At 41.0% G+C, this 21,285-nt stretch overlaps 1 protein-coding gene across 5 annotated transcripts in view; it reads left to right on the top strand.

Annotated features, from left to right (window-relative positions):
• The window catches only part of LOC104215098 (uncharacterized), a 65,122-nt gene that overhangs the window by 26,704 nt on the left and 17,133 nt on the right, over positions 1 to 21,285 (top strand). For all 5 annotated transcript variants that reach the window (XR_011407635.1, XM_070174556.1, XM_070174555.1 and 2 more), the window contains exons 7-8: positions 19,676 to 19,879; positions 20,015 to 20,218. Coding sequence is in view for 4 of the 5 variants with exons in the window: in XM_070174556.1 (XP_070030657.1) it covers positions 19,676 to 19,879; positions 20,015 to 20,218 (408 nt within the window). In the remaining variant the exon portion in view is untranslated. The remainder of the gene's footprint in view (positions 1 to 19,675; positions 19,880 to 20,014; positions 20,219 to 21,285) is intronic.

Genomic DNA, 21,285 nt, shown 5'->3' with positions numbered 1-21,285 from the left:
ATGCATAACCCGAAGTGTACGATGAACCTGGTCAATAAAAGTTTGTGGGTCCTCCTTGGGGTCTGATCCGGTAAACACTGGAGGGTCTAAATTAATAAAATCACGAACTCTTGTACTAACTGGTTTCTCAGCAGCACCTGTATTCTGCCTCTGAGCCTGAGCAGCTACCAAGCTAGTCAATAACTGCAAAGCACTCTGCATATCCTGGTCTGGAGTGCCAGACGGAGGAACTGGAGGCGCTGGGTGCCTTCTAATATCCTCTGGAGGAGATGGAGTAGATGAGGTATGAGAGGGCATCTCACTTTGAGCCTCACTTTGTCCTGCTCTGACTTGGGGCACCTGACTGGTACCCTCTCCCGCTGCTGTATCAAGCCGTCTACTAATCGTTTGCTTCCTAGTCGAAGGCATCACTGAAAAAAACAAGGTGAATATTAGAGACAAACACTTACGACTCAACTCTACGCACGATCTAGATTCAGGAAGAAGGTAACAACCCTAGATGTCATGTAGCCTCCTGATTATAAATGTGGCGCGCTACATCCATAATCAAGACTCTACTAGACACGGCTCATAGACAACCCCTAGGACAGACTTGCTCTGATACCAAGTTTGTCACGACCCAAACTGAAGGGCCATGACTAGCACCCGACCACACTTGCCGAGCACCAACGTACATTTCATCTAACCTTCATTATTATCTTTTAAGGCTGACGAGATCAATATAAATGGTAGACCTAGATCATGGACAACCAGCAATAAAATATGACGACATGAACATACATAGCAGGGGATGACCAGACAATCAAGAAACTACATATAAGGTATGAGCTACCACGCTACTATGAAAGACTATACAACAAAAACTAGCCGACAAGGCATACCAAACTATACATGAGCCGACACTTGTCTATGAGCCTCTAAAAGAACATAAGTGTTGCAACATAGCCGGAACAGGGCCCCGACATACCCATAATGTCTATAACAAAAATTGCATACCAAGACCAAGGCAAGTCCGGAGAAGGGATCTCGCCAATCACCGCTGAACTGGACAGTCTACTGTGGTGGGGGAGCTGCACCTGTCTGTCTATCAGGACCTGCAGCACGACATGCAGCGTCCACAAATAAAAGGACGTCAGTACGAATAAAGTACTGAGTATGTAAGGCAAGGAACCATAAATACGATCAGTAATGTAAGCAAGGATAAAGAATATACCACCTGTAACATCTTAGTACCTCTGAGGGCTACTTACATGAAATGCATGATACATATGTATAAATACATAAACCTTTAAAGCATTCGCCTCTGTGGGCATCATCATCATCATATCGTACCCGGCCATAATAGGCTCGGTAGAATCGTACCCGGCCACGTGGAGCTCGGTAAAACCCAACTGATCAGTGGTTGCACAATAGGTGCCGTACCCGGCCAACTATAGCGTGGCTCGGTAGAGTAAAATAGATACATATATATAATGCATGCTCGACTCATGGAATCACATTCTAAACCTTTCGGAGTGACGTAAGGTCGGTATCCTCTGTACACGTTATTAGGACTAACTCTTCACTATGAACCTTATAAGAATCAGGAAGTACCAACAACATTGATAACATAAGAATAAGAGAAGCAACATTAACATCAATCGTTCCATAAGAGGGAAAACAATGTAAGTACTGCTAGCTTCTAAGAGTAGAGTATCTTGGAAGATCGTTCATTACATTATGTACAATCGGAGTCGTGCAAAAGAAGGAAAGGGATAGCCTCACATACCTTGTATATACTGCCCCAATCTCAAGCTATGCAATTGTCAAAACTCCTTAGTCTACAATAAGAGAAACGATACTATCGTTATCATTTAAGCGTCATAACTATTATGTATCGACCACAACCTATTTTACGATGAAACGGACAACACCTCCCCTATATATATGACCTCACACCATTCAAAATAGTCACCAAACAGCCCAAACAACATCAATAATAAACATATTGAGCCTCCCAATATAGTTCACACACAGCCTAATCACTCCATACATACGACGACCACCATAGTCGTGTCAAACAATCTGGAAATGTTACGAATAACTATCAGCCCATAACCCTACATATATATGGTGTTTCCCCACACCCTTCCTCCTCCAAAACTCCACAAGATAGTAGTAAAATACGCAGCCCAACAACAACGCAAAACAGTCCACAAAACAATAACATTACTACCAAACCTTTCGATATATATCTCACAAGTTCTAGCTTCAATGGCTTAGCCGCAACTTGGATAATCTTAAATACATATAGAGTAAGAGGTTCCTTACCTTTATACAGAAAGAACAACTCCAATTTGACCTTAAATTTCCATGAAATATCCCTCCAATGCTGCCACACAACAAAAAAACGAAACTAGCGATCAATTAGTGTTTTTCGGCACTAGAATCACTTTAGAAGGCTTGAAATCACCTAGGATTGATATTAAGAACATGAGGGAGTATTTACAGAACATAAACCCTTTAAAACAACCTCCCACACGGGCTGGAACGACACAAAAATGAGCAACAACAAGAAGAACAAGAGACTTACTAGCGCCACGGAATTCCCGACACTTGATTTGTGTTGTTTGCCCTTTTTTGGGTCTTGAATCTTGAGAGAACCTTGAGAGGATGTTCCTAGGGTTCTAAGGTCTGAAAATAGTGAAAAGAAATGACTTAAAACGGGTTGTAGTCATCCTATATAGGTCCAAATATCTTAAACCGACTTAGTGGGCAGAGGTGCTTGGCGCAGTCTCGCGAAAACGCGAATATCTCTCTACTCCGAGATCGTATCGATGAACGGTTTAATGCGTTGGAAACTAGACTCATAGATCTTTAATTTGGTGGGTAGATCACCCCGTAATTCCTTGTAAATTATGAGAAAAGATTAGAAACATTTGACCTAATGTTTAAGTAAAATTATGAACCTAAGTTGCGACAACTTTTGTCGACTTTTGTTTCATAACTCGTTTGACTTCAAGACTTATGATACGGATATTATATGATTAAAATACCTTAATAAATGACCTCTTGAGTGTATTAAGCACCGCTAGATTACCTGAAAATACGAGTTACAACATCCTTGATTCGTTTAACTTCTAATACTGGTTAATCACCCTTATACACTCTTGTATCACTTAAGACCAATAGGATTGACTTCTTATAATCTCAAAGATAATTCCTTCTTGGATTTATGTTAACTAATATATGGCATGAACTAACACATGTGGATATGGGTTGTAACACCCTCCCCCCCTTAGGAACATTCGTCCTCGAATGTAAGGGTTTATGGGGAGTTTAAATCATCGTGGATTCCAATGGAAATTTCCGATCAATTTTCCCCTATAAAATGGTCACTAGCAAAACTTGCAAGTAATTAAGCCCAACATATGGTTTCACAAGTCTACACAAAGCATTATGCGTATTTACATTATCTACATATCATCATTTTGTATTAAGGAGGAGTATTCTCAAATTATTGCTTACCTCATAGAGCCGTTTCTTCTTCCAATGTATCCTGTCTTCCACCAGCATCCTTGTTATCTTCATTCTGGAATAAGTAAGGGTATTTTGACTTCATCTCCTTTTCTGCTTCCCATGTCATTTCTTCCATATTTTTGTTCCTCCACAATACTTTGACGGAAGCTACATCTTTTGTTCTCAGCTTGCGGACTTGCCGATCTAATATCGCCACTGGCACTTCTTCATATGATAGGTCCTCTGTAACTTGTACATCTTTGATAGGGACGACTCGAGAAGGGTCTCCAATACATTTTCTCAACATAGATACATGGAATACCGGGTGGACAAATTCCAATTCGGATGGCAATTCTAACTCATAAGCAACCTGTCCAATCCGTCGAAGAATTTTATACGGCCCGATATACCTTGGACTCAGCTTACCTTTCTTCCCAAAACGCATAATACCCTTCATTGGTGAGATCCTCAGGAAAACCCAATCACCAACCTCAAACTCTAGATCACGACGTCGGACATCAGAATAAGATTTTTGCCTGCTTTGTGCCGTCCTCAATCGCTCCTGTATCACTTTCACCTTCTCAATAGCTTGGTGAATCAAATCTGGCCCATATAATTCTGTTTCACCGACTTCGAACCATCCAACTGGTGATCTACATCTCCTCCCGTATAGTGCCTCGTATGGGGCCATTTTAATACTGGAATGATAGCTATTGTTATAGGCGAATTCTATGAGTGGAAGATGATCATCCCAATTCCCCTTAAAATCTAGAACACATGCTCGTAGCATATCTTCCAGTGTCTGAATGGTACGTTCAGCCTGTCCGTCAGTCTGCGGATGAAATGCAGTGCTGAGATTTACTTGTGTGCCTAAACCCTTCTGGAAAGACCTCCAAAAGTTAGCCGTAAATTGAGCTCCTCGGTCTGATATAATAGATATGGGCACACCATGAAGCCTAACAATCTCCTTGATATACAACTTTGCATAATCTTCAGCCGCGTAAGTTGTCTTCACTGGCAGAAAATGGGCACATTTTGTAAGTCGATCAATTATCACCCAGATGGAGTCAAACTTATGATAAGAGCGAGGTAATCCAATAATGAAGTCCATATTAATCACCTCCCACTTCCAGGTCGGAATCTCTATATTTTGAAGCAATCCACCGGGTTTCTGATGTTCTATCTTTACTTGTTGACAATTGGGACACTGGGCTACAAATTCAGCAATAGACTTCTTCATATTATCCCACCAATACTGCTCCTTGACATCATGATACATCTTTGTCGAGCCGGGATGGATGGAATATCGGGATTGATGAATCTCATTCATAATCTTCTCTCGCAACCCTGCCACATTAGGCACACACAATCGGCTCTGGTATCTCAGTGCCCCATCTTTTCCGATCCTAAAAGCCATACTTTTACACTGTTGAATGCTTTCTCTTAATCGTACTAAGATAGGATCTTCATATTGTCGTGCTTTTACCTCGGCTACCAAAGATGATTCTGATGTATTCTGTACAGTAACACCTCCGTCATCAGAGTCTAACAATCTGATTCTCATATTGGCTAGCTGATGAAGCTCTTTAATCAACCCCCATCTACCTGCCTCAATATGTACTAAGCTTCCCATTGATTTACGGCTGAGAGCGTCTGCCACAACATTGGCTTTACCGGGATGATACAATATCTCGACGTCGTAGTCTTTCAATAATTCAAGCCACCTACGCTGCCTCAAATTCAACTCTTTCTGCTTGAAGATGTATTGTAAACTCTTGTGATCTGTGTAGATGTCAACATGGACGCCGTATAAGTAGTGCCGCCATATCTTCAAAGCATATATTACTGCAGCCAATTCCAAATCATGGGTTGGATAATTCTTTTCATGCTTCTTCAATTGTCTTGATGCATAAGCAATCACATTCCCATGCTGCATCAATACGCACCCCAAACCTATACCTGAGGCATCACAATATACCACATAACCTTCTGTTCCTTCAGGAAGAGTGAGCACTGGTGCAGATGTCAATCGATTCTTCAACTCCTGAAAACTACGTTCACAAGTGTCAGACCACTGGAATTTGGTAGCTTTTTGTGTTAACTTAGTCAATGGTGATGATATAGAGGAAAATCCTTCTACAAACCGCCTATAATATCCTGCTAGCCCTAGGAAGCTGCGGACTTCTGATGGTGTTGTAGGTCTCGGCCAATTCTTTACTGCATCGATCTTCTGAGTGTCGACACTAATACCCTCATCAGATATCACATGGCCAAGGAATGCTACTGAGTTCAGCCAGAATTCACATTTGGAGAGCTTAGCATATAACTTACGATCCTGAAGCGTCTGTAATACTATCCGCAAGTGGCCCGCATGTTCCACCTCCGAACGAGAATACACTAGAATGTCATCAATGAATACAATCACGAACACATCAAGATAGGGCCTGAATATAGTATTCATGAGATCCATAAAAGCTGCTGGGGCATTTGTTAGCCCGAACGACATCACCAAGAACTCAAAGTGCCCATATCTTGTCCGGAAGGCCGTCTTTGGAATATCCTTCTCCCTAACCCTCACCTGATGATACCCTGAACGTAAATCAATCTTAGAGAAATACTTGGCACCCTGGAGTTGGTCAAACAGGTCATCAATTCTTGGAAGTGGATACTTGTTCTTTATAGTAGACTTATTCAACTGTCGATAGTCGATACACATCCGTAACGACCCGTCTTTCTTCCGCACGAATAGGACTGGTGCACCCCAAGGTGAAGTGCTAGGCCTAATAAAGCCCTTATCCAGCAAGTCCTTCAACTGCACCTTCAACTCTCGCAACTCTGCCGGGGCCATTCTGTATGGAGGAATAGAGATCGGTTGAGTGTCAGGCAACACATCAATGCTAAACTCAATCTCCCTTTCAGGAGGAAGGCCCGGGAGTTCATCTGGGAAAACATCTGGGAATTCGTTAACCACAGGGATTGATTGTAAAGTAGGCGGTTTCGCCTCCGCATCCCTAACGCGAACGAGATGATAAATGTAACCTTTTGAGATCATTTTCCTTGCCTTAAGATAGGAAATAAACCTACCTTTCGGTGTAGCAATGTTCCCTTTCCATTCAATGACGGGTTCACCCGGAAATTGGAACCTAACCATCTTCGTACGACAGTCAACATTTGCATAGCATGAGGCCAACCAGTCCATTCCCATTATCACATCAAAATCAACCATTTCTAACTCAAATAAATTTGCCGAGGTTTGACGACTACAAATCATCACAGTGCAACCTCTATATACCCTTCTAGCAATCACAGAATCTCCTATCGGAGTAGATACCGCGAGGGGTTTACTTATCAATTCAGGTTCAATGCCAAACTTATTAGCCACAAAGGGTGTAACATATGATAATGTAGATCCCGGATCAATCAGCGCATATACATCATAAGAAAATACAGATATAATACCTGTAACAACATCTGGAGACGACTCGAGATCCTGTCGACCTACTAGAGCATAGGTTCGATTTTGAGCACCACTCGAACTCGGCACTGCACCTCTACCCCTACCACGACCTGTCGACTGCTGAAAACCCCGTGCTGGAGGTCGAACTGATGAGGAAGAACCAGACACAGATCCAGTCGGCTGAGCCATACCATCACCTCCTCTATTAGGACAATCCCGCATCATATGGCCAGGCTGCCCGCACGAATAGCATGCATCAGAACCTCGACGACACAGTCCAAAGTGGGCCTTGCCGCACTGATCACAATGTGGTGTTGGGGGTCTCATCTGACTAGTATCCCTGTGATGTTGCGAGCCAGATGCCCGCGAACTCTGACCTGGACCAGAATAGGATCGATCATATCGAGGCCTCTGAAACTGTGGAGGAGCACTAGCTACAGGTGGCGCCGAACTCCTCGAAAACTGTGGCCTGATGCGGCCTCTGAAGTCATCAGAATACCCTGCAAATCTCGCCCTCTTATGCTGGCCTCTATCCTGCTCCCTAACTGCCCTCTGCTGGCGCTTACGATCCTCTAGGGTCTGGGCATAAGCTTGAATACGGGAAATATCCATGCCCTCCACCAAGGAGGCTGTCGTACACTCATTTATTAGATGTGGTCCCAACCCATTCACGAACATATGCACCCTATCACTCATCTCGGCCACCATATGGGGAGCATACCTTGCCAAAGAATCAAACTGCATACTGTACTCTCGCACACTCATATTACCTTGTCTAAGGTTCAAGAACTTATCAGCTCTAGCTCGTCGTATCTCAACTGGCAAGTAGTGACGAAGAAAGGCCTCAGAAAATTCCTTCCACACAGCTGGAGGAGGGTTCGGACCCCTGGATCTCTCCCAACTATCATACCAGAGAACTGCTAAATCCCGTAGCCGATAAGAAGCCAACTCTACTGACTCTGTATCACTAACATGCATAACCCGAAGTGTACGATGAACCTGGTCAATAAAAGTTTGTGGGTCCTCCTTGGGGTCTGATCCGGTAAACACTGGAGGGTCTAAATTAATAAAATCACGAACTCTTGTACTAACTGGTTTCTCAGCAGCACCTGTATTCTGCCTCTGAGCCTGAGCAGCTACCAAGCTAGTCAATAACTGCAAAGCACTCTGCATATCCTGGTCTGGAGTGCCAGACGGAGGAACTGGAGGCGCTGGGTGCCTTCTAATATCCTCTGGAGGAGATGGAGTAGATGAGGTATGAGAGGGCATCTCACTTTGAGCCTCACTTTGTCCTGCTCTGACTTGGGGCACCTGACTGGTACCCTCTCCCGCTGCTGTATCAAGCCGTCTACTAATCGTTTGCTTCCTAGTCGAAGGCATCACTGAAAAAAAACAAGGTGAATATTAGAGACAAACACTTACGACTCAACTCTACGCACGATCTAGATTCAGGAAGAAGGTAACAACCCTAGATGTCATGTAGCCTCCTGATTATAAATGTGGCGCGCTACACCCATAATCAAGACTCTACTAGACACGGCTCATAGACAACCCCTAGGACAGACTTGCTCTGATACCAAGTTTGTCACGACCCAAACTGAAGGGCCATGACTAGCACCCGACCACACTTGCCGAGCACCAACGTACATTTCATCTAACCTTCATTATTATCTTTTAAGGCTGACGAGATCAATATAAATGGTAGACCTAGATCATGGACAACCAGCAATAAAATATGACGACATGAACATACATAGCAGGGGATGACCAGACAATCAAGAAACTACATATAAGGTATGAGCTACCACGCTACTATGAAAGACTATACAACAAAAACTAGCCGACAAGGCATACCAAACTATACATGAGCCGACACTTGTCTATGAGCCTCTAAAAGAACATAAGTGTTGCAACATAGCCGGAACAGGGCCCCGACATACCCATAATGTCTATAACAAAAATTGCATACCAAGACCAAGGCAAGTCCGGAGAAGGGATCTCGCCAATCACCGCTGAACTGGACAGTCTACTGTGGTGGGGGAGCTGCACCTGTCTGTCTATCAGGACCTGCAGCACGACATGCAGCGTCCACAAATAAAAGGACGTCAGTACGAATAAAGTACTGAGTATGTAAGGCAAGGAACCATAAATACGATCAGTAATGTAAGCAAGGATAAAGAATATACCACCTGTAACATCTTAGTACCTCTGAGGGCTACTTACATGAAATGCATGATACATATGTATAAATACATAAACCTTTAAAGCATTCGCCTCTGTGGGCATCATCATCATCATATCGTACCCGGCCATAATAGGCTCGGTAGAATCGTACCCGGCCACGTGGAGCTCGGTAAAACCCAACTGATCAGTGGTTGCACAATAGGTGCCGTACCCGGCCAACTATAGCGTGGCTCGGTAGAGTAAAATAGATACATATATATAATGCATGCTCGACTCATGGAATCACATTCTAAACCTTTCGGAGTGACGTAAGGTCGGTATCCTCTGTACACGTTATTAGGACTAACTCTTCACTATGAACCTTATAAGAATCAGGAAGTACCAACAACATTGATAACATAAGAATAAGAGAAGCAACATTAACATCAATCGTTCCATAAGAGGGAAAACAATGTAAGTACTGCTAGCTTCTAAGAGTAGAGTATCTTGGAAGATCGTTCATTACATTATGTACAATCGGAGTCGTGCAAAAGAAGGAAAGGGATAGCCTCACATACCTTGTATATACTGCCCCAATCTCAAGCTATGCAATTGTCAAAACTCCTTAGTCTACAATAAGAGAAACGATACTATCGTTATCATTTAAGCGTCATAACTATTATGTATCGACCACAACCTATTTTACGATGAAACGGACAACACCTCCCCTATATATATGACCTCACACCATTCAAAATAGTCACCAAACAGCCCAAACAACATCAATAATAAACATATTGAGCCTCCCAATATAGTTCACACACAGCCTAATCACTCCATACATACGACGACCACCATAGTCGTGTCAAACAATCTGGAAATGTTACGAATAACTATCAGCCCATAACCCTACATATATATGGTGTTTCCCCACACCCTTCCTCCTCCAAAACTCCACAAGATAGTAGTAAAATACGCAGCCCAACAACAACGCAAAACAGTCCACAAAACAATAACATTACTACCAAACCTTTCGATATATATCTCACAAGTTCTAGCTTCAATGGCTTAGCCGCAACTTGGATAATCTTAAATACATATAGAGTAAGAGGTTCCTTACCTTTATACAGAAAGAACAACTCCAATTTGACCTTAAATTTCCATGAAATATCCCTCCAATGCTGCCACACAACAAAAAAACGAAACTAGCGATCAATTAGTGTTTTTCGGCACTAGAATCACTTTAGAAGGCTTGAAATCACCTAGGATTGATATTAAGAACATGAGGGAGTATTTACAGAACATAAACCCTTTAAAACAACCTCCCACACGGGCTGGAACGACACAAAAATGAGCAACAACAAGAAGAACAAGAGACTTACTAGCGCCACGGAATTCCCGACACTTGATTTGTGTTGTTTGCCCTTTTTTGGGTCTTGAATCTTGAGAGAACCTTGAGAGGATGTTCCTAGGGTTCTAAGGTCTGAAAATAGTGAAAAGAAATGACTTAAAACGGGTTGTAGTCATCCTATATAGGTCCAAATATCTTAAACCGACTTAGTGGGCAGAGGTGCTTGGCGCAGTCTCGCGAAAACGCGAATATCTCTCTACTCCGAGATCGTATCGATGAACGGTTTAATGCGTTGGAAACTAGACTCATAGATCTTTAATTTGGTGGGTAGATCACCCCGTAATTCCTTGTAAATTATGAGAAAAGATTAGAAACATTTGACCTAATGTTTAAGTAAAATTATGAACCTAAGTTGCGACAACTTTTGTCGACTTTTGTTTCATAACTCGTTTGACTTCAAGACTTATGATACGGATATTATATGATTAAAATACCTTAATAAATGACCTCTTGAGTGTATTAAGCACCGCTAGATTACCTGAAAATACGAGTTACAACATCCTTGATTCGTTTAACTTCTAATACTGGTTAATCACCCTTATACACTCTTGTATCACTTAAGACCAATAGGATTGACTTCTTATAATCTCAAAGATAATTCCTTCTTGGATTTATGTTAACTAATATATGGCATGAACTAACACATGTGGATATGGGTTGTAACATCTGAAATCCAACCCTGGTTTGACTACACATCTCCTATTGTTGCTTCTTACTCTGGAAAAAGTTGTTTCAGTGAAGCCTGGCCTAGCCAATTATCCTCCCAGAAAGATACTTTCCTACCATTTCCAACTCTGAAGCTTGACTTGTTAATGAACTTAGGCCACAAGTTTCTAATAGACTTCCACAAACTGACCTCGTAGGGGCTTCTCACATGTTTGGTTGTCCATTTTCCTTCCATACCATACTTTTGTTCGACTACCTCTTTCCATAGGGGTTGTTCTTCTGAAGCAAATCTCCATAACCACTTCATCAATAAACTTTGATTCTGAATCTTCCAATTCTTAATTCCCAGCCCCCCTTCCTTCTTGTTACAAGTAAGGGAATTCCATCTGACCAAGTGAATTTTTTTCTTATCACTGTTTCCTTCCTATAAGAAATTTCTTCTCAAGGCATCTATTCTATTCACCACATTCACTGGGATTGGGAATAAAGACATCATATATATAGGCATAACATCAAGTACTGAGTTAAGCAAGATTAATCTTCCTCCCATAGAAAGGTATTGTTTCTTCCAATTGGCTAGCTTCTTCTCACATTTCTCTAAGACCCCATTCCATATCCGTTTTGACTTGCTTTTAGCCCCCAAAGGCATCCCCAAATATACTGTAGGTAACGACCTAATTTTTCCTCCAAGGATTTCGGCCAAATTTTGAAGCTCTGTCACCTCATTAACTGAATAAATAAAGCTTTTATTCCAGTTAATATGCAAACCAAATATTGCCTCAAACAAAATAAAAATGATCCTTAGCATTAGCAAATGTTCTTTATCAGCTTCACAGAATACTAGAATGTCATTTGCATATTGCAAATGAGAAATCTCCAATTGACTATCTGCCCTGGAGTTTACCCTGAATCCCCTTATCCAATTGTTTGTTTGACCCGTCTTCAACATATTATTCAAGCCTTCCATAGCAATGATGAATAAAAAAGGAGACAAGGGAGTCACCCTGCCTTAGGCCCCTTTGCGAAGGAAAGAAGCCAATTGGTGTCCCATTAATTAGAATTGAGAATCTTACTGTGCTGATGCAAAACTTAATCCAATGAACCCACCTACCACCAAAACCCAGCTTCCTCATGGCGTCAAGCAGAAAGTTCCAATTCAAATGATCATAAGCCTTTTCAATGTCCAATTTGCATAAGATGCCAGGCTTCTTGCTTAATATCCTTGCATCCACGCATTCATTGGCAATTAAAATGGTATCTATTATTTGCCTACCTTTAATGAAAGCCATCTGTTTAACATCCACCATCTTATTCACTACTTTCTTAAGTCTCTCTGTTAATAGCTTGGTGATTATTTTGTAGATGCTACCTATCAAGCTGATAGACCTGAACCCTTTCAGTTCCCTGGCTCCCACCTTCTTTGGAATCAATGCCACAAATATGGCATTGAAACTCTTTTCAAAAATACCCTGATCATAGAAGTTTTGAACTACAACTATTACTTCCTCGTTCACCACTTCCCAGCATTGAATGAAGAAGGCCATTGAGTATCCATCAGGTCCAGGGGCTTTAATCCCCTCCACATGCCTTCACACTATCCCAAATTTTTGGAATACCAAAAGGACTTTGGAGCAATTGATTGTCTTCTGGAGTAAGAATATGATAGTTCCTAAGATTACCTTGTGGTCTCCAAACCTCTTCTTCAGAATATAACTTTTGATAGAAAGTGACAATCTTTTTCTTGATATCACTAGGATTCTGTATCAACCCCCCCTGTACTACTAGCTGCTCAATATGATTATATCTCCTATGTGAATTGGTGGTTCGGTGGAAAATTTTTGTATTCTTATCCCCTTGCTTCAGCCACAAGGCTCTGGATCTTTGCCTCCAGGCCGCCTTCTCATGCTTTGCGATGTCCTCAAACTCCATAGCTAGGGCAGTTTTTGCATAAATTTCCTCTTCATTCAGAGGCCTCTGGTCATGAATCTCCTCCAATTGTGCAAGCTGGTTAAGGACATTTGTTTTCTGCAACTCCAGATTTCCTTGTAAAGTTCTGCTCCATTCTTTAAGTTTTCCCTTCAAGGTTTTGAGCTTGAAGGCCAAAATAAAGTCAGGACTTCCTTCACAACTAAAGGAATTCCACCAATGTCTAACTCTATCTGTGAATCCATCTGTTTGCAACCACCAATTTTCAAACTTAAAGTAAGATTTGATTGGATCCTAGTTGCCACATTGAAGCATCACTAGTGAGTGGTCTGAGGTTACTTTATGAAGTATTGATTGTTTGATATTTCTAAATCGTTCATTCCAGTCAATAGATACCAGAAATCTGTCCAATCTAGCAGCTATATTATGATTGTCACTTTTTCTCCATGTGTAGTTGCCTCCTGCTAACTGCATATCTACTAGTTCCATATCTTCAATAAAATCAGTGAAATCCTTCATCCCTCTTGTAATTCTGTTGCAGTTTTTCTTTTCTGATGGAAATCTCACAGTATCAAAATCTCCACAAACCACCCAAGGTCCATCAAATAAACCCCTGGCCCCTGCCAATTCCGACCACACTTCTTCCCTGTCTCTTCTGTCATTCGGTGCATACACACTAGATAAGTGCCAAATAAGTTCCTAAGATCTACCAGAAAACTTACATGTGATAGTGTGAGACCTAAGCTGCTAATTTCCCCATCCCATACTCTTTTGTCCCACAGAACGACTATACCCCCTCTAGTCCCACTAACTTTTAATTGTGCAAACTTTCCCCACCTATTGGCCCATAACTCTTTTACAATCTCCCTGATATCCCCTTTTAACTTGGATTCTTGAAAGCAGAAAACATCTGCTGTCCATTTGTTCATCATACTTCTTATCAGAACTCTCTTCCTTTGACGATTTAACCCCCTAACATTCCATGATACAATATTTACCTTCATTGATCACTTGTGACAATACATCCCCCCTTACTTCTAGTTCCATTACTCCTGAAATTACTCCCAATTTCCAGCCCCTTTAACTCTTTGAAACCCTTTCTTTTTGGAGTCTCCATCTCCTATAGTTCTGATTTCCCTTTGTTCTCTTGTCTTTTGTTGTCGATTTTTGAAAAGAGTTCCAAAGCTTCTCTTTCAGAGCCTTGAAAGTTGACACCAAATTCCTTGCTAAGTCTAATAATGTTCTGATGAGCCTAGATAGTTGCATCAAATTCTGGATCCTTCTCTTCCTCTAAACTTTGAAGGTTTAGAGGTACTGCTTCTTCAATTGCCCATCCAACAACTTTCTCCATTTGTTTTGCTTGCATGTGTGTGCTGTAGGTTTCCAGTAGTTCATCTTGTGTACCTCTATCTTCAAAAAGAGTCATAGCATTGAACTCTTCAATTGGATTCTGTTGATCGTACTCCTTTCCTTCTTCATGTTCTTTTCTGTGTTGTCTCCCTCTGAAGACTCTTTTACGCCTGATTTGATCGTATCTATTCCTCGATTATTTGCCTTTATCTCTTCACTAAAAGGATCGAGCCTAGGCCCTAATTTGGGTTCAGGATTATGGACCCTAAAAGAGATATCCTCCGATACATATTGGGCCAAAATATCTGGCCCAATGTCCTCTTAATAACCTGTTGTTCCCTATCCAGATTTGGAGTTAAGACTTGTGCCCCTTTCTCACGTGAGCTGTCACGTGTGGATTTTAAATTCGCATTACATGAAAGTTTTGAGCATCCCACGTGCCCTGTCATGTCAGAAATACATTGACCTCCTCTCTTGGTACTTTGAGTAGCCTCTTTTATTCGAAGGTCCGATTGCCTCCCTCCTCCGTCTTCTCCGATACTGGTACGTACTGGAGCTTCACACCAAATCTGGATCTCCGATATTAAACCTTCAAACTCCACCTTCACCGCTTTAGGAACTGAACTGCCATCACCTTTAACTTTTATTCTCGCCCATTTTAGGTGGTTTTTCAATTCTGTTTCTTCTTCAGTTTTGAATCCACCCACCGCAAAAATCTCCGACGTTTTTGAAAACATTATGGGATCACAGTTGAAGAGGAAGCCCTACAAGTTTGACCCACACATGATTTATCTTCTCTTCTCTTGGAATAGAGCACACCGTCGGAGACCACCATTGAAGGTTAATTTTATGCTTTTTCTACCTCGAGTCTCCTCTCAGAACGTGGTCAGCCACTAATTTAGAAGAAAATTCAAAAAGAAATCGATTGTAGCCAATCTCATAGATGTTGGTGCCGTGAGCCTGCTTCCAGTTGCTGCTAACCCAACAGCTAATTTCCGGTAAGGTAGGGAGATCTGAAATTTCTTCTGGCAAGCTACCCACCTGCTTAGGAGATCATTCTGCATAGTGTTGGAATCTCCAGGAATACTTATGATATCACTTTTCATATGGATCGTAGTTTCATTCATCTCTCTGGAGGACCACTTATATCTTGTGGTAGTATCCGAGTACAAAAGACCTTTCTCTGTGATTTTGGGTGCATTTATAACTGTTTGTCTGACTTTGTAATTAATGAATCTTTCAATCTTCAAGGCAATGTCCAACCATCCAATATTAAATGCTATCTCCGGGATAATAATGACAGATCTCCTTCTCCTTCTCCCTTGAACACTGATTATAGTTATGTAGCAACCATACGTATTATAATTTCTTGCATAGAAAAACTCAGAAAACTGATCATGAAATTTCCATCTTTTCACGTGGTTCCCTTTAATTTTCGATGCTTCCTTCAAGGTCTCGCAAAGCCACGCCATTGTCTTCCTGCTGAAAGTGGTTCTTCTGATAAGATTTCTACCGCACTCCGTCCATTCATACCATTCCTCAGCTCTGGACTCGCTTCTGATGATTTCATATGACTATAAACCCATTGCAAAATAAATGATATTAGCACCCATCTCTATTGGGATAGTTATCTTAAACTTATATTGGTAAGGAACTGGTTAAAATCCGGCCACAACACCGGATTTTCCCTTACAAAAGAGGATGGAACGAAAAGAAAGACTAAGAAACTTTAGTCTGGGGAAATGTGCCTTGGAGCATTTTGTATTTCATGAGGTCTAGTCACTTCCAGTTATGATTCCACAAGCTGATTCTCCTTCCATCTCCCACCCTGTAAGTGATGTTGCCACTGAAGGCTTCCCAATTCTTCACGATGCTCCTCCACATGCCACACCCGAAAGGTGTTGTGATTGCCTTGGTCCTCCAACCCGTTCCCGTGGAATCGTACTTTTCTGCTATGACCTCCTTCCATAGAGCATGCTCTTCTACCCCGAATCTCCACAGCCACTTCCCCAACAAAGCTCTGTTGAATACCCTAAGATCTTTTACTCCAAGGCCACCCCACTTCTTTGGGGAAGTGACTGTCTGCCAATTCACTAGATGAAACTTTCTGGTTCCATCCGCCGCATCCCAAAGAAAATTCCTTTGAAGCCGCTCCAGTTTTTCTGTGATGCTCACAGGAACTTGCAACAAGGACAAGTAATAGGTGAGCATACTCGATAAAGTGCTTTTAATAAGCACTTCCTTACTGTCTTTTGACAAGTACCGTTTCTGCCAGCCTGCTAATCTTTTTTCAACCCTTTCGATCACTGGATTCCAAACCGTAGTATCATTATGCGAAGCACCCAATGGGAGACCGAGGTAAGTAGTGGGAAGGGATCCCACCTTGTATCTGAGAACATAAGATAAAACATCAATGTTAGCAACCTCACCCACCAGGAAAATCTCACACTTGCCGAGGTTGATTTTGAGACCTAGATACTATCTGAAACCACTGCAGGACCTGCTTCAGGTAGGTCAACTGATCCATATCGGCATCATAGAAAACTAGGGTGTCATCCGCAAAGAGCAAATGAGAGACTCTTCGGGCACTGAGCACCCCCATCGGAGCTGAAAATCCTCTTAAGAAGCCTCCGCCAGCTGCACGATCCATCATTTTACTCAGAGCATCCATCACTAGAATGAATAGCATGAGGGATAGGGGGTGACCTTGCCTGAGACCCCTGGAGCTGCCAAAGAAACCACAAGGGCTACCATTAACCAGGACAGAGAATCTGATTGAGGAAATGCAGAACTTGATCCATTCCCTCCATCTTGCCCCAAACCCCATCCGAATCATAATGAAATCCAGGAACTCCCAATTGACATGGTCGAAAGCCTTCTCAAGGTCCAACTTGCATAGTAAGTCGGGTTCTCTAATTTTCCTTCAAGAGTCTACAAGCTCATTTGCCACCAAAGCAGCATCCAGGATCTGCCTACCTTCCACAAACGCATTCTGGGAGGACGAAACAGACACGTCAAGAACCTTCTTGAGTCTGTTGGAAAGCACTTTAGAAATAATCTTGTAAATGCTCCCCCCGAGAGTAATAGACCTGTAGTCTCTGATACAAGATGCACCTTCTTTCTTAGGAACAATAGTAATAAAAAAAGCATTGATACTTCTCTCGAAAACACCATTCACATGGAAGTACTCAATGGTTTCCATCAACTCCCCCTTGATGGCCTCCCAACAAAGCTGGAAGAAGGCCAAGGAGAAACCATCAAGCCCGGGCAGTGTTATTAAAAGCGTTCGCTTCTCGCTTTAAGCGCTGAAGCGACGCGAGGCGATGTTCTATCGCTTTTCTACTACAAAAGCAACTCACATAAAAAAAGCGCACGCTGTAACCGCTTAAGCGAGAAGCGCCACGATGGAAAAAGCACAAAAAAGCGTGCTTAAGCGACGTGAAGGCATCTGCTAGGTTTTTTTTTTAAAATTTTTTGGCAAATAAACCGTAAGTTGCCAAATAAACATACGCTCTTCTGCTGCTCCAACTCCAGCGACGACTGCTGCTCCAACGACTGCTTCTTCCCCAGTTCTCTGTAAGTTTCTTCTTCTCTCTTCTTCTCTTCTGCTTCTTCTCTTCTTCTTCTTCTGTTCAACTCCTTTTTCTCTTTTTCTTTCTATTTTTTTCACTTTCTATTGCTCTGTTCTAGACATCTAATTTATGCTCTGTTCTTCTGCCCTATTTTTCTCTTCTTCTTTCTATTTTTTTCACTTTTTATTGCGCTGTTTTTGTGCCCTAAAACTATGCTCTGTTTTCTGGTTTATTGCTCTGTTTTTGTGCCCTAAAACTATGCTCTGTTTTTCTGGTTTTATTGCTCTGTTTTTCTGTTTTCTGCTAGTGCTCACTGTTCTTAGCCATTTATCTATGCCTATTTTTTTATTTTTATTTATGTGTTAAATTGCGCTTAACATGAAAAAAGCACGCGCTTCGATTCGCGCTTTTCGCTTCGGTGAAGCGAGGCCTCGTCGCTTTTCTGCGCTTAACGCTTTCCAAAATACTGGGCCCGGGGGCCTTATCACTAACACCATTCACATGGAAGTACTCAATGTTTGTTTATCATGGACTCCTATCTCTTTTATCCATATTTAGAAATGAAGCATGTAAAATTGACTAACTTAGTTACCTTTCTTTTTGGTGAATCTGAATCTCTTGAGAACTCCATTATGTCTACTCTAAGATCTAACCCACTTGCTACCAACTTCGGCAACTTAAATTTATATCCCTCTTTCTTTATCACTTTTTCTTTCTCAGGGTCAGTTTGATCTATTTTTATAGCTGAATTAAATACAAACAATTCATTCATTGAATAGAATTTTTGTATCCACAAAGTAACGAAAGTACTATAAGTTGCAATAGACCAAAGGGTATATTAAATTATTTTAGTAAAACATTCTTTCCTTTACTTGGGAAGCGAAAATGACATCCATTTGGGATAGAAGGAGAAATTAAGAAATGGTAAAATTGGCCAAGGGGTAGGTGGAAGAGTGCCTCATAGGCCTCCAAATTTATAGTTGTACGTATTCAATACTTCTCTGTCTCTATTTATTTAACGTAGTCTCTGTTCAGGAGTGTTGAGAGTATCTTTTATCCAATAAGTTCAAGTGCTTTTCTAGCAGTTCAGATTCTATTTTTGTAGTCAGTTCTCTTTATTTTTTGACGAAGTTGATAAATTATTGATGTGATGAAAAACCTTCATACTCGATGTATAATGAAAAGAATCTTACATATAAACTCTTGCCAAAAAAAAAAAAAAAATTACATACAAACATGATTCTATCTGAAGAGGTATTGGGAACCATAGACTTTAACAATTACTAGCCTATGCATATTTCTGGTGCTTCTCAAACAAAGGCTATAAAGAGAGGCCAGTATTGTGAATTAAAAGTTTGGTAGGTGAGATGTTGTGGCCATGCCTGCAAGTATATACACAGACAGATTTGTAACGAAATAGTATCATCCAATGTTGTCTGATAAAAGATACCTATCTGTCTATATAAGAGAGATAAGAGTAATCTGTAACTATCAATTGCAAATCATAATAACCAGTCATCTTGGTTGGTTATATGCCAGGAAAAGGTGTTGATATCTCTCCAGAGCTGCATTATTGACTCTTCAATAGAAGTAACATGTCCTGATTTTATATGTTTTTACTGTTGGCTGCAGAAATGTCAGAAGAGGAAGGACGTGATGCGTCTTCGTCTCCTAATGTCATACTTGCAAAACGGTATTGAAAAGCCTTGGCAAAGGATTTCATCCATTACTGCCGTATTTGTTGCAGAGGCTTCTTTTGTACTTTTGGATCCTTCACATGACCATTATTCAGCAATAAGTGCATATCTGATGCGTTCTCCAAGTGCAAATATGAAGGTATATCTTCAGTATCGGAAATTTTTAAGTGCCGTTTGTCATAAAGATCAACTATCCAGTCATATCTGATCATCATCTGACTAATTTGTCTAACAGTGCTTTTCCTTTCTCTTCTTCCCTCTGATCTTTTAACAGGGTATACCGTTGTTCCAGAATTTTTTCTGGAGTAGCTCAACTAATTTCATAGCAGAGAGGCTGTGGATCCTACGTCTGTTGTACTCAGGATTGAATGCGAATGATGATACTCAAATATATATTAGAAATGCCATTTTTGAGACCCTTTTGAGCTTTTATGTTTCTCCTATTTCTAGTCATGAATCAAAGGAGTTGATTGTTCAGGTAATTGAAACCCCATCTTTTATTGTTGTTGTTGTTGTTTGTTTGTTTTTTTCTCTTCCTCCTTTAGGAGTCTATTTGTCTTGCTTAAGTTTCCAAGTTTTGTTGCCTTTTGTTGTTGGTGTGTTAGTGATTATTTAGTTACAACTGAAGAAGCTGTTTATTCAGGTAATATGTCATGTGTTTTCTTCTGGTTGGCAATGTTTTCTCGTCTTCCTTTATTTTTTGTCTCTTCCTTACTTTGCTGAGCTTTTCTGGTAAGGTAAGATTTTATTAAAGGTACCAAGAAAAGCAAACAATCCAGCTGGGTTACAAATAGAATTTCTACATATCAACTAATTCCAAATCACCTAAATCCATATCACCTAACTCCTCTAAAAAATTTAATATTGTTCCAGATTTTCCATAACACTTCTTTTACATCATATCAACTAATTCCAAATCACCTAAACCCATATCACCTAACTCCTCTAAAAAAATTAAATATTGTTCCAGATTTTCCATAACACTTCTTTTACACCAAAAATACAAACTTCGTAAACATCTATTTTTAATCCTGGAGATGTTCTGTCTTCTCTCTTCAATACAGGCACTATTCCTTTCTAGCCATATTGTCCATAGCACACATAAAGGAATTGTCCTCCACACAGACAACTTATCTTTTGCCATCTTCTGAAGTTGCCAAGTTTCCAGCAAGCTCTTAACATTAGGAGGCATTGCCCATCTGACACCATGCAAATTTAGAAAGAATTCCCAACATTGTCTTGCCACTCTACAATGAATAAATAGATGGTTGACAGTTTCAAGATCTTCTTCACGCATATAGCATCTGTTAATAAGAATTATTCCTCTTTTCTGCAAGTTCTCCTGAGTCATACAAATTTCCTTTGCTGCCACCCATCCAAAGCAAGCTACTTTTAGAGGTGCTTTTGATTTCCAGATCGCTTTCCGTGGCTAGTCAGGCTCATACATTCCTTGTTGTTTCTGTAACAAAGTGTAGCATCTGCTAACTGTGAATTTTCCATCTCTGTTTGCTGCCCATACTATTGAATCTCTCCTACTATCCTCCA

Source organism: Nicotiana sylvestris, chromosome 5 (genome assembly GCF_000393655.2).
Source record: "Nicotiana sylvestris chromosome 5, ASM39365v2, whole genome shotgun sequence".
NCBI lineage: Eukaryota > Viridiplantae > Streptophyta > Magnoliopsida > Solanales > Solanaceae > Nicotiana > Nicotiana sylvestris.
Note: the sequence above shows the minus strand (reverse complement) of the source record. Positions and strands in the feature narration are given on the sequence as shown.